This window comes from Panthera pardus, unplaced genomic scaffold (genome assembly GCF_024362965.1).
Source record: "Panthera pardus isolate Hobbes unplaced genomic scaffold, ASM2436296v1 HiC_scaffold_17, whole genome shotgun sequence".
NCBI classification, from domain to species: domain Eukaryota; kingdom Metazoa; phylum Chordata; class Mammalia; order Carnivora; family Felidae; genus Panthera; species Panthera pardus.
This window is the reverse complement of record NW_026526732.1, coordinates 147,978,284-147,998,095: the sequence shown is the minus strand read 5'-3', so window position 1 is coordinate 147,998,095 and position 19,812 is coordinate 147,978,284. Positions and strand designations below refer to the sequence as shown.

Below are 19,812 nucleotides of genomic sequence, written 5' to 3'. Positions count from 1 at the left end.
GGCGGAGAGAGCCAGAGACTGTACAGCCCGACACAGGATAATCAGGTCCAAGGAGATGAAAATGGGGGGACGAGGTCAGGGAGTCCGGGAGCCCAGGTGGCAAGGGACTCAGGGGGCCCGTCGACGCTAGTTGGAAGAGTCCGGGGAAACAGGGTCACTCAGGGACGAGAGGCCGCCTCCGGGCGGGCAACGCCTGAAGAGGCCGCCGCGCTCAACGCCCAGTGCGCCCCCACGGACGGGCACGGCGCCGGGTCTGCCCGGAGCCCGTGGCGCGGCCGGAGAAGACAGGAGCGAGCCGAGGCGCCGCCGCCCGCTGGCGCTAGGAGGGCGCAAGCGAACAAGGCGCCTTTGAGAATCAGCTGCCCCCCTCTTCCTCCTCCGGCAGGCCCCGCCCCCAGCCTGGCACACCCTCTCCCCCCTCCCCGACAAAGCGCGCCTTGTGTCCCCCACCCTGTGCCCGCCTCTCAGGCCCCGGGGAACCTCGGCGGCGGCGTCAAGGGAGCTCGTCCGCAGCTCCCGACCGGATGCCCCCCCCCCCCCCACACACACACACACGCGGCCAACGCAGTGCTGCGCCCCCCCCCCCCAACACAGTCACCTCAGTCCAGAAAACAGCGATTTTAATTTGAAAGCTATTTTATGTGTGAGTGAAAGAGAAGGGAAAGGAAACCCAGAGAGAAGGGCTGCGAGGCAAAAATCATGCAGCCCCAGCACCCTATCTCTGCAGGCTGACCATCCCCTCCTCAATTCTCAGGCCAGGGTCCTGTGTCCCCAGTCTACACTGTGCCCAGGTCTGGGGGAAGGCTGTGAAAGGAAGGGCCTGAGGATTACTCACCAAACCACCCTGCCATCACATCCCAGGCCCCTTCCCCAAGTTAGACAAGAGATGGGGGAGGGGATAGGGAAGGCCAGTGCTTGAAGGGCCCCAGGGACAGACCATCTCAGGGCCCTGCCTTTCCCAAACACCACCTCCACCACTGGCATTTCTTAGTCAACCTGGGAAAGTACAGTACTTCTTTGAGTCTAACTGCAAGTCTCTATCCTCAGAGGAAATTAAAAATAGCAGATCGGTTCCTACATCTTCACCCACCCCTTAACCACCACCACCTTTTTATTCAGTCTGACTGCAGCAGGAGGTGAAGTGTGAGGGGGGCTCTGAACAGGAGACGGTGACAGGGCTCCTCCCTCTTCCAGAGTAGCCCCCACCTGGTGGGCTACTGTCAAGGCTGTCAAGGCTGTCAAGGCCTGGAGGAAAGCCTGTCAGAGTGCTACTCCCATGTCCATCAGTTTGGGGGGCCTGCCCCCCAGTATCCATCTCCAGGAGAGTTCCCATTTTCTCTCTTCACATGGGTAGCTAAGTGAGGCAAGATGAGAAGGAAGCAAGGTCCTGTGAGCAAGGCCAGTGCTTTGTGCTGGGGGAAGGAGAGATCGTTCCAGGCAGGGGGTAAGAAATCACCCCAAATCATGACAGACCCAAGACAAATTCAGAGACTCAAGGTCACTGAAGGATGAGGTCCAGCCCTCACAAGGATCTGGGGTCCCCTCTGACTTGGGATATCAAGCAAACCTCTTGGAGGGTTTATGGATCCCCTTGGAGGTCTCAACTCTGCCCCGTACTCCTCACCCCACCAAGATTCTAGGACACGGCCCCTCCCCACCGTGCCCCCAAGGCTGGAGTCCCTCTCAGATGTGTACTCCTCAAGTGTGAGGAGTACCACGTGTAGGTCTGGGCTCAGGCCAGCTGGTGGGGAGCCTCAAGCATCTCCATGAGGAAGGTGTCAATGGGGGTGTCTCCAATGAGCTTGAAGAAAAACAGATGTTCTAGACACTTAAGGCCGATGGACCTGAGGGCAGGAAGACGTAGCAGCAGCTTGGCAAACCTGAAGCAGAGGTGGGAGAAGACAGCTGGAACCACACGGGCCCTGAACACAACTTCATGGCACCCCACAACCCCACACCCCCACAGCTCCTTCTCACCGTCCCTGCTGCTCAGGGTACTTCTGTTTGCAGTAGGTCTCCAGTGATGCGTACACTTTCTCCCTCAGAACCTCCACCTCACTGGGGTTGGAGAGACCCTTGGCATCTGGGATGGCAGGGAAGAAAGGAGGAAGAAGGAAGATAAATCAAATCAGGACAAATGTGGAGATGTGGCCCACACGATGTCCCTTTTGGGCCCCACCTACTGGCCCTTTAACAGATGCCTGGCTAAGTTGTGGAATAGGGCCAAAGGGGAACATATCAGTGCATGTGGGTTTTTCTTGGTCAGCTGGGAGAGTTCCAGATTGAGGGGGATAGCTGGGTAACTTAGGAGTCTCCGGAGAAGAGGAGGCTCCAAGGTTGCCTTGGTCTTGAGAAACAGGGGTAATCCTCCTCTTACCTGGATTGAACAGAATGATTGCCCTCAGGCAGCCAAGCTCTGTCTTGTCCATCCTCATGTCACGCATTTTGGACACTAGCTCTGTCAGCACCCTGGAGAGGGACCTGCAGGTCACTCAAAGGTCACAGCTCAGCCAGCCTTGGACACGGACCAGCCTATAGCCCCACCCCCTCTACCTACAGGCCAGCCTAGCCGAAGGCCACTGACCGATCAAAGATGGCTCCCACGCCTGCAGAATGGGCTGAGTTGCGGTGCACATGAAGACCTGTGGCGAGGAGGATGCCATCTCGGACATCAATGGATCGGTGGGAGAAGGAAGCAATGAGGAGCTCGTTCCAGCCTGCGTGGGGGGCGGCAAGGGTCAGGAGCCAGAGCTCAGACCATGGGATTCAAAGCATATCAGGGGAAGAGAAGAAGTGAGGAAATCAATGAACTTGGCTCCCTTGGTATGTAAGTATGCACTGGGGTCACGGAAGGTCAGAAGGTCAAACAGGGATCAAATATCAAGAGGTAAAGGGGATCCAAGGTCACTGACCTGCCCGTAGCAATATGACCTGGTCATCCAGAGGCAAGGAAGAAAAGTGTGGGATCCTCTTCGCCCACTCAACAAGCGTGAATAGCTGTTTGTCAGCTGCCTGACAGATGTTAGTCACGGGGTCATTTGGCTGCAGGGGATGGGGGGGTAAGAGTTACGGAAGGTCTGGAGGTACACTGGAAGCCCCCCCCTTGTAAGAGGTTTCTGACACCACCTCCTTATCTAGAGTCTCCCTTCAAATCCATCTGAACCAATCCCCATTAGTCAGGCTTCTCTTCTGGCATTCGCGAAAACAATTATTTATTTAGGACTAGCCCATGGTTCTACCACTGGGTTGTTTGGGGATGGGGACAGAGAAAGCTATCACACCCACCTCAGATGTTTGAGAGACCTTGTTTGGCAGCACTTCCAGTCCCAGGCAGTGTTAGGGGGGATGGAGGGTAAAGGGAGGGGAGAGGGAAATAGAACCAACCTAGACTCCCGTCCCCCATCCCCCATCAGGAGAGAGAGTGGATTGACCCCATCACTCACGCTGCTGCCGCTACCCCCGGTTCCCCCAGGACCCTCAACGCCCTGGTCACTCTTCTGCTCCACAGCAAGCTCTGCCTCCAGGATCCTGTCCACAGGCATCTCCTCGGGGGCTCCCCCAGCCCCCTCCCCATCCCCGTCCTTGTCCTTCCCCCGCTGACGTTCCTCCTGTACCGCTGGGGTGGGGGGAGGGGAGGAGAAGAAAAAGTGGAAAGTCAACAGTCAGCCATGAAGGTTCTGAAATGTCTTTAGGGCCTTATCAGGGTTCTCGAGGCCCTTAGGAGGTATTTATAGAAATTAGAGAAGTCACTAGAAATGGTAGACTAGGGAGTCTGGAAGCAGGGGCTATAAAAGAGCATATAAATAAGCCAAGAAGGAGAAGAGGAAGGCAGGATAAAGGAATTAGGAAGAAAACTAACATTTAAACCTAGGGTCTAAGAAATGTGCCAAATACATTTTAACATTCACTCAATTATTATGAAAATTCCAGGATCTCTTATCTTTGTTATTAAAGATGAAAATTTTAGGGCTTGGAGAAGTTAGACAGCTTGTCCAAGTTCTCATAACATAGAGCAAGTCGTCCATCTAAATCCAAGTGTGCCTGGCTGCAAATCTGGTGCTCTTCCGATTCAACAAAGCCACAGTGAAAGGATCACTGGCCCGGGTCTTCACACTTGTGGGTTCTGATTGCAGCCCTGCCCCCTCTTTCGTTGCATGACCCCAGGAAAACCAGGCCTCAGGCTCATCTTCTCTAAAATGAGGCAGTGGACCAAGATACTTTAAAGTGTCTGAAAATTCCAGCATTAGACTTAAGAAGATAAGAGAAAGAGAAGGGGAGGCAGCCCTGAGGTCTTCAGTAAAGTCTGCAGCTTCAAAAGAGTAGAGTCCCAGACTTTGGAGGAGGAATCACAGATAACAGGGAGACAGAGAGAGAGGGAGAGGTAAATCACAGGCACACTAGCACTGGTCAAAGAGGAGGAACTATTCAGGTTAGTGAAGTGGAGACAGAGAAACTCATCATGGGTAAGGAATAGTTATCCTACCCTAGCACCAGATGGGAGGGGTCATGGGTGCCGGACACAGAGAAGCAGCCCCATTAAAAAAAGGAAACTCAAGAGAACAGAGCAGAATTCGAGAGACAAGAGCTGATGAGGAGGGAAGAGAGAAATCAAATATCGCCCTCTGGAGGAGGAGGGAGAACAGTCCAGTCCTGAGAGGTACAGTCTGCAGTTTCCTGCAGTCTTCCCTCCACCTCCTCCCTCCTCTCCCATAGGGTAGCCAAGGAAGCCCGGCTGACGCAGGCCCTTACCCTCCCTCTTCATGCCAGTGGCCAGGCACTTCTGATAACGGCAGTACTGACAGCGGTTTCGCTGGCGCTTGTCCACTGTGCAGTCCTTGTTGTCCCGGCACGAGTAGGTCAGGTCCTTACGGATGGTACGCTTGAAGAAGCCTTTGCAGCCCTCACAGCTGTAAACCCCGTAGTGTTTGCCTTGAAGGAGATGGGAACAGCAACAGCAAGGCCACATGTAGACCCCTCACAATCAAGTCCCTTGCCAACTTCCCTCCCAGCAAACTTAGTTTAAATCCATCCACACAGATGGGGAACCAGGACATGAGGGATGACCCGGTCCCACTCTCCTTACTGTTCAAAAACCCTATACCAGCCCCCTCTTCCCCCTGACCATCCCCCATCCCACATCTGAGCTTCAGGTCCCTTAGTCATCACCAGGCTTCCTCCCATCCACTTGCTCCAATGCAACCCCATGAGCCCCTGGGAATCCCACAGGTGATGGTAAATGTCAGATACTCTCTTTCTTCCTTTCCGATGATCTCTGAGCCCCATACCTGAGCTTCGGTCCCCGCAGATTGCACATAGCCGTTTACCAGCCCCAGGGCCACCTGGAGGGGGTGGACAGTGCAGGCCCCGGACCCCTAAGACTGGTGGCTTCACATCTTCAGGGGGGCCAGACCCACCCCCAGGGAGCGACACTGTTGAGTTAATCTGGGATGGGGGAAATAGGGAAGTCACAGGGAGACTCACTGGGAAGGAGAATCTCTCAGAGGTCATGGAAATCATTCCCTACCACCTAGGCAGGGCCCTGCATTGCACATCACAGAGGACATTATTTACATTGCAGTCTATGTGAAGGGCCACCCTTGGAGCACAACCCCCAAAAAATGAGACATACAGTTCTCCTTGAAATTGTGCAACACAGGGGCCCTGAAGGGCATATATCTCAGGACGGCAGATGGGATAAAAAGGGCAGAAAAATAACTGATAGATGAAAGGGACATCAGAATATCGGGTTCTTTTATAGGGCTGGGAAGGAAGCATGCACTGAAAGATCAGTCACCTCAGGAAGGGCAAGGGGTCTCACAAGGACCACAGGCCTGCCAGGATTAGAGGACTGGAAGGTCAGTGGGCCATGGGGAAGTTCACACAAGGATCTGGGGTCACAAGGAAAACAAGGAAATGAAAGTGGAGAGGCAGTCAGTGAGCCACGACCTCTCACCTGGGGACTGCTGACAGGCCCGGAGAATCCTGGGGGAGCTGGAGGGGGCAGACCAGGGGACCCCATGGAAGAGCTGATGACTGGGAAAGGGGAGCCCAGTGGAGGGGGTGGCATCGGGGGTGGGGGTGGGGCCCCGGAACCTCCAAGGGTTGGGGCTGCTGAAGGGGGTAGGGGTAGGCCAGGAGGAGAAGGGGGAGGGGCCCCCTGGGGAAGGGGATTCGGGGAGGAACTGTCTGGGCTTCGGGAGTCTGAGGGAGGGGTACGTACAGGCACAGAGACACACAGACAGAAAGACAAAAAGAGAAAATGAGTCTTAGATCATCCAACTGGAGACTTTAATTCTCTCTAATCCCCCGCCGCGCCCCACCCCAACCCAACCCACCCCACCCATCCTCAAGTCCAGAAACACCCTGTTGTCAAACAACGGTTTAACTCCTAATTGTGGTGAGAGGAGGGGGTTAACAAAAGGCAGGATGGTTCAAGTGAGGGACAATTCCAAGCAATCCGTTTGGTCACCCCAAACCAGACATGTCTTATGTGGGTGGGGCAGCACGTGGGGTGGAACTGACAGCCCCTCCATTCCCAGCGTGTAGCCAGAGCGTGCAAGGAAAAGAGGTGGAAGGGACCCTTCCTAGGACGCAGAATCTGCCTTCAAACGACCAGAGTCCCCAAACTCGAGGACTCAAATCCCACGCCCGGGACCTCTGGATTGTGGGGCCTCAAACAGCCAAAGCTAAGGAGGGCGGAAGCTCCCCCGCCCCGCCCCGGTGGGGGAGGGCGCTAAGGCCCTCGGGAGGGAGGGGACGCATGTTTACAAACAAGGGGGCGGGAGCGCCAGGGAAAGAGCTCCAGGGGACGGGGGGGAGGGGTCGCAGATAACGCGGTGACTGGTTCGCCGGTCCGTCCGCTAGGACACTCACCCCGCCCGCTGTCGCCCATCCCGTCCCGTCCAGCCTCCCCTGGCTCCGGCTCCGGGGTTTGTTGTTCTCCGGCTGCTGCCGCCGCCGCCGCCGCCGCGGGATCCAGCCAGGGCCGTCGCCGCCGCCACCGGGAGGCGACCCCACAATGCATTTCTTTTCGCACCCCCACCGGCCCACACTGCCCTGCGGCATGCCGCTGGGGGAGGAAGGGCGGGCGAGCAGCCCAAGACATGACTCTTGGGTGAATGCAAGGATACCGTAGAGGTACCAGGGATTCCCACGTATTGACCGGGGGACTAGCTGAGCACGAGGAAGCCCCAGAGAAAAAGACTCTGGCCTGAACCGGGTCGAATTAAGCGCTTCGCTCTGCTCTGTACCAAAATGACAGCGCCGATATGGCAGCCATCTTGGTATAGACGGGAAGTCTCCGTGCTAGTTCCCGCCCCCTCGTCTAGTTGGAAACGGAGGAGGCGGTCTCCTCAGCCCAGTTAGCCGGCCTCGCCCAGCCTCCCCTCAAATAACCTCCACACCTGCGCATGCGCGCCAGAGCAGCGTGGCCTCGCCGCCACCGGTGTGTCGCCATCTTGGTAAAGGTATCGGGACCGAGGTGGAGCGGAACTTCCTGTTCTCGCGGGAGCCAGAGGCGGGACTGCCACGTCCGAGCAAACCGGGAAAGGAGAAGATCCTGAAGCCGGTGAGAATTCCCTGCTTTACCCTATCGTCCTTTCCAGACCTTTTCCATCTTCTAGTGGATCATAGAGACTAGGGCCCAGAGAGTCCATAAAGTGGAGGATCAAAGCCTAGAGCGGTGTCCCAGGGCCCTGCATCCGGGAGGGGGTTCGAGATAAAGAGACCGAGTCTTGGGAACAATGTGGGTGGGGACAGAACGGAACGGGGGAGCGGCCCATAGAAGTGGACGGAGGGCACGAACGGAGTAAAACTGACCCTGCATAGGTGTAGAGTTGAGGGTCAAGTGGAGTCACTGTCTCTGTCCCTCTGGTCAGCGTGATGGCCAGGGGCCTGGGGGCTCCCCACTGGGTGGCCATGGGACTGCTGACCTGGGCGGCCTTGGGGCTGCTAGTGGCCGGACACGGGGGTCATGGCGACCTGCACCAGGACCTGCACGAAGACTTCCATGGCCACAGCCACAGGCGCTCACAAGAGGATTTTCACCATGGACACAGTCATGCCCATGGCCATGGCCACACTCACGAGAGCATCTGGCATGGGCATACCCACGGTCACGAACATGGACATTCACATGAGGATTTGCACCATGGCCATAGCCATGGCCAATCCCATGAGAGCCTCTACCACAGAGGACATGGACATGACCATGAGCACAGCCATGGAGGCTATGGGGAGTCTGGGGCTCCAGGCATCAAGCAGGACCTGGATACTGTCACTCTCTGGGCCTATGTGAGTCCCCAGGGGCTGGGAGAGAGAGGGGCTGGTTCTGGATTGTTGGGAAACACCACACCACTTGACCCCTGACTCTCCCCTCACCAGGCACTGGGAGCCACAGTGCTGATCTCCGCAGCTCCATTTTTTGTCCTCTTCCTTATCCCTGTGGAATCAAACTCCCCCCGGCACCGCTCTCTGCTCCAGATCTTGCTCAGTTTTGCTTCCGGTGGGCTCCTGGGAGATGCCTTTCTGCACCTCATTCCTCATGCCCTGGGTAAGTGATTTTTGGCCACTACTGCAAATCTTAACATATTTTATTCTCTGGGCAGAAGGGTTCTTCATCCTTTGTGATCCTTGACCTTCCAATATTCCCCCAAATGCATGCCCCTTGGACAGAGTGTTCACTCATCTGGCTTTTTCTCCCCCTTCCTCTAGAACCTCATTCTCACCACCCTCTGGAGCAGCCTGGACATGGACACTCCCACAGTGGTGAGGAAGGGGTGGATGGAGATGTATTGGGATGTTAAGAGAGGTCTTTCCCTCCCTGTTCTCCTCCTGTAACTTGGGGAGGAGGAGTCTGGAATCCATATTTCCCTTAATGTCTCAATGCCTCTATTCCCAGGCCAGGGCCCCATTCTGTCTGTGGGACTGTGGGTCCTCAGTGGAATTGTTGCCTTTCTTGTGGTGGAGAAATTTGTGAGACATGTGAAAGGAGGACATGGACACAGTCACGGACATGGACACGCTCATGGTCACACACAGGGAGGTCATGGGCATGGAAGACAGGGTGAGTACATGAACAGCTTTCCTTGAAAGCCACCTTGCCTGCTGCAGAATCCCCTTACCTTACAGCTCTTCAGCAGGAGGGGACTTCCCTTTTGAGGACATTTCTGGAGATTTCTGTTCTCCACTCTACTAACTTCTTCCCTCAGAGCGTTCTTCAAAGGAGAAACAGAGCTCAGAGGAAGAAGAAAAGGAAGCAGGTGGGTCTCGGAAGAGGAGAGGAGGGAGCACAGGGCTCAAAGATGGGCCAGTGAGACCTCAGAATTCTGAAGAGGAAAAAAAAGGTTCAGGTGAGGGCCAAGGTTATCGATAAACTTGGGCAAAGGATATCACAAATCACATGGAATATACACTGTGGGTAATGGCAGGTGTCTGAGAAACATGAAGGGGCTGGATGTGAAGTGGTCTCTGGGGGGAGATGTGATAATGGCTGAAGGGCTGGGACAAGGGGTGGTAGATGACTCTAACCATTGTCTTCCTTTTTACTTGTACAAGATCTGCGTGTATCAGGGTACCTGAATCTGGCTGCTGACCTGGCACACAACTTCACAGATGGTCTGGCTATTGGTGCTTCATTTAGAGGAGGTCGGGGGCTAGGGATCCTGACCACAATGACTGTTCTGCTACATGAAGTGCCCCATGAAGTTGGGGACTTTGCCATCCTGGTCCAGTCTGGGTGCAGCAAAAAACAGGTTGGTAATGATGTGCGCGAGACACGATTGCCTCAGTCTTTACCTCTCCTGTTCACCCACCCAAAACCCAAGATCGCCTCTCATTAGGTTCAGACAAGTTGGTACTGTTACAAACAATACAGCCTCTAGAAACGAGGGGGGAGAACTTCTGTTTCTTTGTCCTGTGGCTCAGTATTTCTTGAATTCTAGTCCACAAACCATCTGTATGGTTTATGAGGGTGTTTTACACTGACCCCCACCCTGACCTTCCGAATCAGAAGTTCTGTGGAAAGGACCTCTTTGATATTTTTAGGTTTTTCAGAAAGTGTCAATTCTAGATCCTCCTCTTTTTGCCTTATTCTTCAGGTCCCAAAGACATGCACCCTACCCATATATACCTGTACCCCACCAAACATGCCTAACCACTGATCATCTTTAGATGTTGTTGAATGCCTTTCTGTCTTTTCTGCCCACCAGGCGATGCGTCTGCAACTACTGACGGCAATAGGGGCACTGGCAGGCACAGCCTGTGCCCTCCTAACTGAAGGAGGGGCAGTGGGCAGTGAAGTTGCAAGTGGTACAGGTCCTGGCTGGGTTCTGCCATTCACTGCAGGTGGCTTCATCTATGTAGCAACGGTGTCCGTGTTGCCTGAGCTGTTGAGGGAGGCATCACCATTGCAGTCACTTCTGGAGGTGCTGGGGCTGCTAGGGGGAGTTGTCATGATGGTGCTGATTGCCCACCTCGAGTGAGAGGTGGGGTAAACCGTCCCCACTCCAGCCCTAAATCTCTAGTGTGTAAGCCTTCAAGGTCAGGAGTCTGTGGAAGTTGGGGACCCTGGCCAGGGATGTCTGCTGAAGGAAGTTGTAAGCTAGGGAAGTGGTAACGTTGGCATTAGGGTCATCAAGATTTTGCAGTCTTATAAGAGCTGCAGAAGTGAGAATGAGAAGTCAGAGGGACCATAGTGTTAGTCATGTGCTGACCATGTTGTTGGGTTTAGGGAGTTAAATGGGGCCATGAAGAAGGCTGGAGAAGAGAGGTGATGACAGCCTACCCCGTGTCCCCTACCGAACCTGTTTGCAGAAAACCAAGCTACCAAGAGCAGGTTTATCCAAGGTCCGCCCTCCCTTCCCACCTGTTGGTGGAAGCTTCAGGGAAGACCAGAGCCCTGGACAGAGTGGGTAGCAGGAAGAGTGGGGATATACATCAATTAAACATCAATCGTGTGTCCTGATTTGGGAGTGATTGAGGGGGGGAGGTGGGCTTGCCAATCTCATGGCCTGATTTTTTTTTCCTATTCTTTTGATATCACTGTTTGAATTGAGGGGTAGGGGTGGTAACCGGAAATAAAGTCCTCGGATCTTCCGCCCCAAACGCGGTCTTTGTCTTTTTTGAGAGAATGAGGGCCCCTCAGCATCCCATTCCCCAGGCCCCCAAGCGGTGGCGCGTGACCACGCCCCCGCGGTGGAGGGTCAGCCTGTGCTGGCGGCCGCCGAAGGCTCAACGCTGGCCGGGCTTAGGTTGGCGCGGCTTTGCTCTTGCCACGCCTCCTCTGCGCTAGGATTGGTTCAGTGCTGGGTTCAGTGCCCGCCCACCCGCCGGCGGACATGGCGTCTCAGCTCCGTCTCCGCTCGGCGCTGGCCCTGGTCACAGGTTGAGGGAATGTTCTTCCAGGGCGGGTCGGGGTGCCGGAGTGTTGTCCGGGGGCGCCCTTGGGGTCTGCAGCCGCTGTGACCTCTGGCCCCTGGTCCGAATTTTACTACTTTGCGCCCTGTTGACCCCTGACCCTGCCTACTCCTCCCTTTCTCCCCTTCCCCCCACTCCGTGTGTTCTCTCCCACCTCAGGCGCGGGTAGCGGCATCGGCCGAGCTGTCAGTGTGCGCCTGGCCAGAGAGGGGGCCGCCGTGGCCGCTTGCGACCTGGACGAGGCGGCGGCAAGCGAGACGGTGCGGCTGCTGGGCGGGCGGGGGAGCGAGGAGGTGGCGCCCTGCGGGGGCCACGTAGCCTTCCAGGCTGACGTGTCTGAGGCCGGGGCGGTCAAGCGCCTGCTGGAACAAGTACAGGTGAACGCGAGACGACCTCGCCCCTTTTAAAGAGCCAACATTGATTGTCTTCACTAACCCGGCTCTACTTGGGTTTTGGTGTGTAACTGCCCCCTTCCATAGGCCTGCTTTTCTCGCCCACCGTCCGTCGTTGTGTCCTGTGCTGGGATCACCAGGGATGAGTTTCTGCTCCACATGTCTGAGGATGACTGGGACAAAGTCATAGCTGTCAACCTCAAGGTGGCGACTTCTGAACCTGTGACTTCTGGTTTCTCTAGCCTGGGGGAGGGAACTGGAGGAGGACTGTCACCCAACTGTTCCTTTCTGCCTTGTTACTCTTTCCCCACCAGGGCATCTTTCTAGTCACTCAAGCTGCAGCCCAACTCCTGGTGTCCAGTGGTTGTCATGGTTCCATCATCAACATCAGTAGCATCACAGGGAAGGTCAGGTTGAGTTAGGAGAAGGTCAGCCAGCCAGTTGGGCACAGAGAGGAGAGCCCCTCCTTGGGATTCCTGACTCATTCCAAATCTCTGACTCACCTATAGGTGGGGAACATGGGTCAGACAAACTACGCAGCATCCAAGGCTGGAGTGATTGGGCTGACCCAGACTGCAGCTCGAGAACTTGGCCGGTTAGTCAGACACAGCTGGGGGTACAGAGGGATTTGCTGAGCCATGTGGGAGGTCTGGGGAGGGGGTGTGTCAGTGTTCAGCCCTTTCCAGAGTCAGCAGCCACTCTCCCTTCCACAGACATGGGATCCGCTGTAACTCTGTCCTCCCAGGGTTCATTACAACACCCATGACACAGAAAGTGCCACAGAAAGTGCTGGACAAGGTAGGAGGCTGTGGGTAGAGGGCAGAGTTATTCAGACACCCAATCTCTCTGGGCTTCAGAGAGAATGCTGAGCACAGGGCCTGACAATTAGTAGATATTCAATAAGTGTACAAGGAATGAAAAAAGAAAAAGGTGCCACAGACAGCCTACCAAAAAAAAAAAAAAAAAAGTAAAAGAAACATTTACACATGTATGAGTGTTTTCTTACAGGTGACTGGAATGATCCCGATGGGGCATTTGGGGGATCCTGAGGGTGAGCACTGAATAAGGAAAAGGAGTTAGGGAGGGGGCCTGAATGAAGAAATCCCAAACTTTGTGGGATCTGAAAGGATCTCACCAGGATTGGTGGTTGGTGTGTGTGTGTGTGTGTGTGTGTGTGTGTGTGTGTGTTGGTGGGGAGGGGTTCTGGTGGGAGGTGATGACTTTGGATCTATGAAAGTGAATAGGATTCTGCCTTTTCCCCACCATTCCCATAGATGTGGCAGATGTGGTCGCATTCTTGGCATCTGAAGACAGTGGATACATCACAGGGGCCTCAGTGGAAGTCACTGGTATGAGGCCATCATGGGGAGGGAGAAGGCAGAGAAGTGGAACCCAGATGATAAGAGAAAGCAAGAGAAGGGAGTCTGGAGCCACTAAGGGAAGAGCAGAAGTTCCCATAGGCGAGGGACTGAACTGGGCACCCCCCCCCCCCCAGCCCATTTGTCTCCACCTATGCATCTGTCCAAATGTTTCTGCCCCTCCCAGGAGGTCTTTTCATGTAACTGCTTCACGGACCCTGGATTCTGCTCACTCCCCCACCACTCCACCCGGCCTCCTGCTGATGAGGACTCTGAGTTCCCAGGCTACAAAAGGGGTGGCAGTGTATGGCTCTGGAATGCTGAATATGGGAGGCAGGGGTGCTTGTGACCCTAATAAATTCCAAATCCTCTTCCCTGCCACCTCCGGTTCTTCTTGTGTCTAAGCCCTCAGACCCTTCCCCACCTCCCCCTCCTTTCCCTTTCCCGAAGGATTGTTCCCTTTCACTGCCTGGTCTCCCAGGGCAACCCCCGCCGCCGGGTGTGAGAGGAGAGAGTGTATGTCACTGTGTATGCGTGACATTCTGGGTCTTTATAGAGGGAGGGGGTCTCTGCCCCCACCCCCTTCCACTGGTCCTACAGCCCCAGTACCCTCTCCCCAATTCCCTGGGTCCTTATGGTCCCCAAGGGTGGTTTGTTCATGGCCCCATCCTGGTGTCCAGTCTGGCCTTGGGAGGGGGTCTTGGAACAGGTGGCCCTCCCCACCCCCTCCCTTTTCTGAGTCCCCCCCCCCCCTTTCTCTCCACCTTACAATAGCTGCAGCCGGCCTGGGGTCGGGTGGGGGGGATTAGGGGAGGGGGCCAGGATTAGGGGAATGGACCAGCCGATGAAAGGGGCTGGAGGAGAGCAGAAGGGAGGGGGCTGGGAGGAGGAGGAGGAAGGGGAGGGGGTCCGCGCTAATCGACTCTGGAGCCCACATAAGGACTGGCCACGGACTGAAGGAGAGGACAGGGAAGTAGGGGGGAACTGGGGGAGGGGGCGAGGGGACCCAGGGCTGCCTTGTCCCAGAAACAGGCTACCCCCTGGCAGCTGCAGCCCAAGTCCGGGAGCCCCAGCTCAGGCTGGAGGAGACAGGACGCCCACTACGGTCTTTCCCCCCCCCGCCCCCCTCACATCTCATCCCCTGCCCTCAATGGGGATCGCTCTGCCCCTTCCTCTTCTCTTTCCTCCCTGTCCCCTTCCTTTACAGAAAAGTCCTGGAGGAGGCTTCTGTCCGCTTCCCACTCCAGACATTCTGCCCCTTGTGCCCCCACCCACCCACACGCGCACACCCCCTCCCCTATAGGGGCCCCATCGTGTGTGTGTGTGTGTGTGTGTGTGTGTGTGTGTGTCCCTGCTTCCGCGTGGTGTCTCCATTCCCCTGTTCCTCCCGTGCGCCTCCCTCCCCCGCCCCGGGCCGCGGCTCTTGATTGTCCAAACGCAATTCTCGAGTCTATGGCTCCGGCCGAGAGTTGAGTCTGGACGTCCCGAGCCGCTGTCCCCAAACCTCGAGGGGAGAGCGGGTCGGAGGGTCTAGGGAGAGCCAAAGCGAAGGGTGCAGCAAGTCCCCAGGGTGGTAAGGGGAATCCCGGGCTCATCCGGATTTAGTTGCGTTCACAGGACTGGAGGACTGAAAAGGCCGAAGATCCTTTCCAGCCTTCCCCCTCCCCTCCCCGGAACGCCAGGCTGGGGTTACGGAGTTGTGGGGAGGGGGGCAGTTGTCCCCCAGAGCCGCTAGGGGACGCGGAGTGGGGGAGGTGGCCCCTTTTCCAACCCCTCTCTACCCTCCCGGGGTCCAAGAGATCCCAGGCCCCGCCCTCCGGAGCGGAGGCCCCGGGTGGGGACCTCGGGAAGGGAACGGTGGCTAAGGTTGGCAGCGCGACGGTGCCGGCCCGGGAACTGAGACCGCGGTCCCCACGTAGCGGGGGACTCCGGGGACGCCGGCTCCTCACGCGAAGCGGACGCGCCCGAGGGCGGGGGAACCCGGGAGCCCACGTCGCGTCCCACCCGAGCCCGGAGTGGCGGGTGACGTCTCCGCTGGCGGGGGCGGGGGGGGGGGGTAGCGGAGGGACAAACGGAAGTGACGTAGGGCCCCAGCGCCCGGGCCATGGCGGCGGCGGCGGCGGGAGCTGCTGTCTGAGCAGCGGCTGCGGACCGAGCGAACTGGGGCTGAGAGCTCGGGCCCAGTGAGAGGCGCTGCGGCAACGGGGCGCGGACGGCTGGAGCCCGGTGAGGGGCAGCGCGGCGCGGGGCGGAGGTTGTGGGGGGAGCCACAGGAGGGGCGGGGTCTGCGCGAGGGCGGCCCCCCTAACAACCCTTCCCCCCCTTCCCCCTTTCCCCAGCCTACCTCTCCTCCTCCACCGCTGCCGAGCCCGGGTGGGGGGTCTGTGCCCTGTCACCATGACGACGCCGGCGAATGCCCAGAATGCCAGCAAAACGTGGGAACTGAGTCTATACGAGCTCCACCGGACCCCGCAGGTGATAGGGACTTTCCTTTCACAGCTTACTCCCTTTCCCCAAACCCTTCAAACAGACCCCTATCTCACAGCCTCTTTTCCATTTTTCGCCCTGTTCTGCCGACCCTGCCGGATGTCACAGACTCCCTTGACCCCACCTTTGAATCACCTTAATCTTTTCCAAGCACTTTCACATTTATCTCGTTTCATTCTCACATCAGCTATTGCCACAGATGTAGGGCGAGTATGACTGCCTTCATCTGAAAAATAGTAAACACATAGACTTTACCTTCAGTGTTCCTCAGTTCAGTGTCAAAGGTCAATGCATATAAGACTTTCCTTCCAAGTTTACTAGAAATGGAGCCCTCCCCTGCACAACCCACCCCCTCACCACGCCTTGCCAATATTCTGATACCATAATGAGATGGGGCCCCAGAATCTGTGTTTTAAACAAGCACCATAGGGTATTCTGATACAGGTTGCACCCAGACCACACTTTAAGAAATTAGATTGAAAAAGTCTTCCCCAAACCCCACATCTGTGCCACCTCTGTCGCAGACCTCTGACCAAACCTCAGATCCTCCTGTTGCAAAGCTCCTACTTTCAGTTAATGGACACTACTCCTTTCTGTTCTCCATTCTCTCCAAGTCACTAGCTCCTCTTTCTCAGAATTCCCGTCTTCCTCAAGTGGTCAACACGGGGTACCCAGATTCTGTTATTTCACTGTATTTCTCAAAACTCCCATTCCATTGACCACCTGTTTCTAAAACCCCTTTCCCCCCAACCCACCATCACTTTTCCACTCACTGATGTCTCCAGGAAGCCATCATGGATGGCACAGAGATTGCGGTTTCCCCTCGGTCACTGCATTCAGAACTCATGTGCCCCATCTGCCTGGACATGCTGAAGAATACAATGACCACCAAGGAGTGCCTCCACCGATTCTGCTCCGACTGTATTGTCACGGCCCTGCGGAGCGGGTAATGGGAGGGATGTGTTTGAGATGGGGTGAAGGGTACAGAGTTGGGGCCTCAGTGTCCTAGCGACTGAGACTGACCCGCTGAGGGCCTCCTCTCTCCCACCCCAGGAACAAGGAGTGCCCTACCTGCCGCAAGAAGCTGGTATCCAAGCGGTCTCTGCGGCCAGATCCCAACTTTGATGCCCTGATCTCTAAGATCTATCCCAGCCGGGAGGAATATGAGGCCCACCAAGACCGGGTGCTCATCCGCCTCAGTCGCCTGCACAACCAACAGGCACTGAGCTCCAGCATTGAAGAGGGGCTGCGCATGCAGGCCATGCACAGGTTCGGGCCGGGAGAGAGGCGATAGAGGGCTGGTGGGACAGATCCGTGGGTCAGACTCCTGGTGCCGTCTTTGCTGCCTGCCAGCTTCTAAACCTTAGCATCTTAATAGCTAACCACAGCCTGATTGTCAAGGTCTGGAAGCCAGGGGTGTAAATTGCAGCTTCCTAGTTAGCAACTGGTATTACTATTCTTAAGAAAAAATTAGCTCACCCTCTAACTTTCTAGAAGTTAGAACAGTGGAGTGATTTTGAGCATAAACTCTGGATTCACCTTGCGGGGAATTAAATGACCTTCTAGGCCAGCATTGCTCGGTCTTTAATATGCATCCAGATTACCAGAGGGTCTGTGAAAAATGCAAATTCTAATTCAGTAGGTCTGGAGTTGGGCCTGAAATTCTGCATTTCTACAAACCTATGCGACTGGTTCTTGGAGTCCATGTGGAGAGGCAAGAGGCTGTGGTTGCACACAAGTTATCTAACATTTCTAAGCCTCAGTTTTCTCAACCATAAATAGAATATAATCACCTGCTTCTAAGATTTGTACTATGTGAGGCGATCAGTGCAAAATACTTAGCAGTGTGTTTGGCGTGTAGTTAGTGTTTAATAAATATTAGGTGTCATCATTAAGATTTCCCTGATCTCTTGTTCTCTTAAGTTGAAAGTTTAAACCCCTTATCTGTGGTGCTTTCTAACCTCAACCACTTGCTTCTACAGGGCCCAGCGTGTGAGGCGGCCGATGCCCGGGTCAGATCAGACCACCACGATGAGTGGGGGGGAAGGAGAGCCTGGGGAGGGAGAGGGGGATGGAGAGGATGTGAGCTCAGACTCTGCCCCTGACTCTGCCCCAGGCCCTGCTCCCAAGCGACCCCGTGGCGGGGGTGCAGGGGGGAGCAGTGTAGGGACAGGGGGAGGTGGCACCGGTGGGGTGGGTGGGGGCGCCGGTTCTGAAGACTCTGGTGACCGGGGAGGGACTTTGGGAGGGGGAACCCTAGGCCCCCCAAGCCCTCCTGGGGCCCCCAGTCCCCCAGAGCCAGGCGGAGAAATTGAGCTCGTGTTCCGGCCCCACCCCCTGCTCGTGGAGAAAGGAGAATACTGCCAGACTAGGTGAGAGCCCTGTCTTTCCCCTGACCTCTGAGAAATCAAAAAGATCATATAGATGTCCATCAGAAGTGGGCTTCACCCAAACCCAGAAAGAAACCCTAACCCAGAAGCCCTTTTGGAAAATCCCCTACTTCCCTTTTCCATTTGCGGCTTCCTGTCCCCTAAACCTGCCTTCTTTCCCACTTCAGGTATGTGAAGACAACTGGGAATGCTACAGTGGACCATCTTTCCAAGTACTTGGCCCTGCGTATTGCCCTTGAGCGGAGGCAGCAGCAAGAAGCCGGGGAGCCAGGAGGGCCTGGAGGGGGCGCCTCTGATGCCGGGGGACCTGATGGGGGTGGTGGAGAGGGTGGGGGTACCGGAGGAGGTGACGGCCCTGAGGAGCCTGCCTTGCCCAGTCTGGAAGGTGTCAGTGAAAAGCAGTACACCATCTACATCGCCCCCGGGGGTGGAGCTTTCACGGTGAGAGCCTCTGAGGGCAGTGCTATAAGAGGGGAGAGGCTGGGAGGGTGGCCTGGGGCCACACAGACCCTGGATCCTGACCTCCTAACTAGCCCACCCTCCTCTCTCCCTCTGCATCTCTCATCTCACGTCTGTGTCTTATCTTCTTCCTACTCACTCCCTATGCCCCTGCTTTACCCCACCTTTTTTATTATTCCTTTTTCTTTCTTCCTCCCTTGGTCACTTTCTGCCTCTCATTCATATCCTTTACCACCTTCTCCAACTTTTTCTTACCCTGCCTCTCTCTTCTACCCCCTCTGTAGACACTGAATGGCTCGCTGACCCTGGAACTGGTGAATGAGAAGTTCTGGAAGGTGTCCCGGCCACTGGAGCTTTGCTATGCCCCCACCAAGGATCCAAAGTGACCCCACAAGGGGACGCCAGAGGATGGGGACCAGGGGGTGTCCCTGTGTCCTGGCCCACCACCCCAGCTTCTTTGTTCCCCAGTGCCCCCCAGCCCAGCCAGTCAGCAAGAGGACACAAATGAGGACAAGTGGCTTTTATACAAAGTGTCTATATCAGATTCTTCTATATTGTACAGAGTGGGGCATGCGCCCCCATCTACTGCCTTTTCTATTGCCCCTCAACCTCCCATCTCTACAAGATGTTGGGGAAGGTGAAGAACCCTCCCCTTCATGCTCCCCTACCAACAACAAATTTGCTTCTTTTCCTCTTTGAAACCTGCAGTTCTGTGTGTGTTTATCACGAGTGTACTAGAAGGGGTGGGGGGAGATTGGGGAGACAAGCTGGAAATCATGTGGAATCAACCTTGGAAATGGGGAGGAAATGTCAAAGGTTATTCACGGTATGTAAATCCCATTTTTCTGAGTCCCCAAATCAGCAAATATGTTCGAAACTAGCGGGGACCAACCTATGAAGTTGAAAGGGACAGGGTGAAGAGGTAAGCGGTGTCTGAAGTCTTCTCAAACTTGCCCCCTAAAAGCTGAATCGCCCAGCTTGAGATCCAGGATTTAAGTACCAAAGGGAAAGCAGGAAAGTGGCTCAAGAGAGTAAGGCATGTTGGTAGACTCCAACAGGACCCACCGTAATGTTTGGAAGGAGGATAATTTTTCCTCACTGCAAGAAGCTAGTTTCCATAGCTGGAAAGACAAGAGGGAGCGAAGCGGGGAGCGCTGCCAGAACCCCCCCAGCTGGACATCTCGGCCGCCTCCCAAAGAAGGCGGACAGGACCGGGGACTACAGTTCCCAGGAGTGAGCGAGCCGGTGCCCGCCGAGCCGCGGGCTGAGTGGAGGGAGGGCCGCGCGGGAGGTGTAGTTCTGTGCCTGTCC

At 55.9% G+C, this 19,812-nt stretch overlaps 4 protein-coding genes across 8 annotated transcripts; 3 read left to right on the top strand and 1 right to left on the bottom strand.

Annotated features, from left to right (window-relative positions):
* Nucleotides 1-603: 603 nt before the first annotated feature.
* On the bottom strand, nucleotides 604-7,105 carry RXRB (retinoid X receptor beta). 4 transcript variants are annotated; one of them, XM_053905150.1, is made up of 10 exons: nucleotides 6,874-7,105; nucleotides 5,795-6,201; nucleotides 5,286-5,442; nucleotides 4,750-4,929; nucleotides 3,444-3,616; nucleotides 2,913-3,042; nucleotides 2,585-2,717; nucleotides 2,378-2,481; nucleotides 1,978-2,083; nucleotides 604-1,880 (listed from the first exon to the last, which is right to left on the bottom strand). In XM_053905150.1, the coding sequence occupies exons 1-10, from the start codon at nucleotides 7,103-7,105 to the stop codon at nucleotides 1,733-1,735; spliced, it is 1,770 nt and encodes a 589-aa protein (XP_053761125.1). In that variant the 3' UTR covers nucleotides 604-1,732. The 4 variants fall into 4 exon arrangements, with proteins under 4 accessions (XP_053761125.1, XP_053761126.1, XP_053761127.1 ...); XM_053905151.1 differs by having other exon boundaries at nucleotides 2,378-2,469; XM_053905152.1 differs by having other exon boundaries at nucleotides 5,954-6,201.
* On the top strand, nucleotides 7,019-11,103 carry SLC39A7 (solute carrier family 39 member 7). 2 transcript variants are annotated; one of them, XM_019456740.2, is made up of 9 exons: nucleotides 7,019-7,114; nucleotides 7,467-7,567; nucleotides 7,878-8,292; nucleotides 8,383-8,551; nucleotides 8,713-8,766; nucleotides 8,900-9,064; nucleotides 9,210-9,350; nucleotides 9,556-9,752; nucleotides 10,209-11,103. In XM_019456740.2, the coding sequence occupies exons 3-9, from the start codon at nucleotides 7,882-7,884 to the stop codon at nucleotides 10,479-10,481; spliced, it is 1,410 nt and encodes a 469-aa protein (XP_019312285.1). In that variant the 5' UTR covers nucleotides 7,019-7,114; nucleotides 7,467-7,567; nucleotides 7,878-7,881; the 3' UTR covers nucleotides 10,482-11,103. The 2 variants fall into 2 exon arrangements, with proteins under 2 accessions (XP_019312285.1, XP_019312286.1); XM_019456741.2 differs by lacking the exons at nucleotides 7,019-7,114; nucleotides 7,467-7,567 and having other exon boundaries at nucleotides 7,973-8,024; nucleotides 8,399-8,551.
* A 181-nt stretch (nucleotides 11,104-11,284) lies between these two features.
* HSD17B8 (hydroxysteroid 17-beta dehydrogenase 8) lies at nucleotides 11,285-13,546 on the top strand. The gene is made up of 9 exons (XM_019456746.2): nucleotides 11,285-11,382; nucleotides 11,575-11,792; nucleotides 11,895-12,011; nucleotides 12,122-12,214; nucleotides 12,317-12,402; nucleotides 12,521-12,605; nucleotides 12,816-12,858; nucleotides 13,082-13,156; nucleotides 13,353-13,546. Exons 1-9 carry the CDS (start codon nucleotides 11,337-11,339, stop codon nucleotides 13,367-13,369), a joined length of 780 nt encoding a protein of 259 aa, XP_019312291.2. The 5' UTR covers nucleotides 11,285-11,336; the 3' UTR covers nucleotides 13,370-13,546.
* A 1,690-nt stretch (nucleotides 13,547-15,236) lies between these two features.
* On the top strand, nucleotides 15,237-19,202 carry RING1 (ring finger protein 1). The gene is made up of 7 exons (XM_053905154.1): nucleotides 15,237-15,391; nucleotides 15,505-15,640; nucleotides 16,438-16,598; nucleotides 16,706-16,921; nucleotides 17,635-18,024; nucleotides 18,210-18,483; nucleotides 18,786-19,202. The coding sequence occupies exons 2-7, from the start codon at nucleotides 15,563-15,565 to the stop codon at nucleotides 18,885-18,887; spliced, it is 1,221 nt and encodes a 406-aa protein (XP_053761129.1). The 5' UTR covers nucleotides 15,237-15,391; nucleotides 15,505-15,562; the 3' UTR covers nucleotides 18,888-19,202.
* Nucleotides 19,203-19,812: the final 610 nt, after the last annotated feature.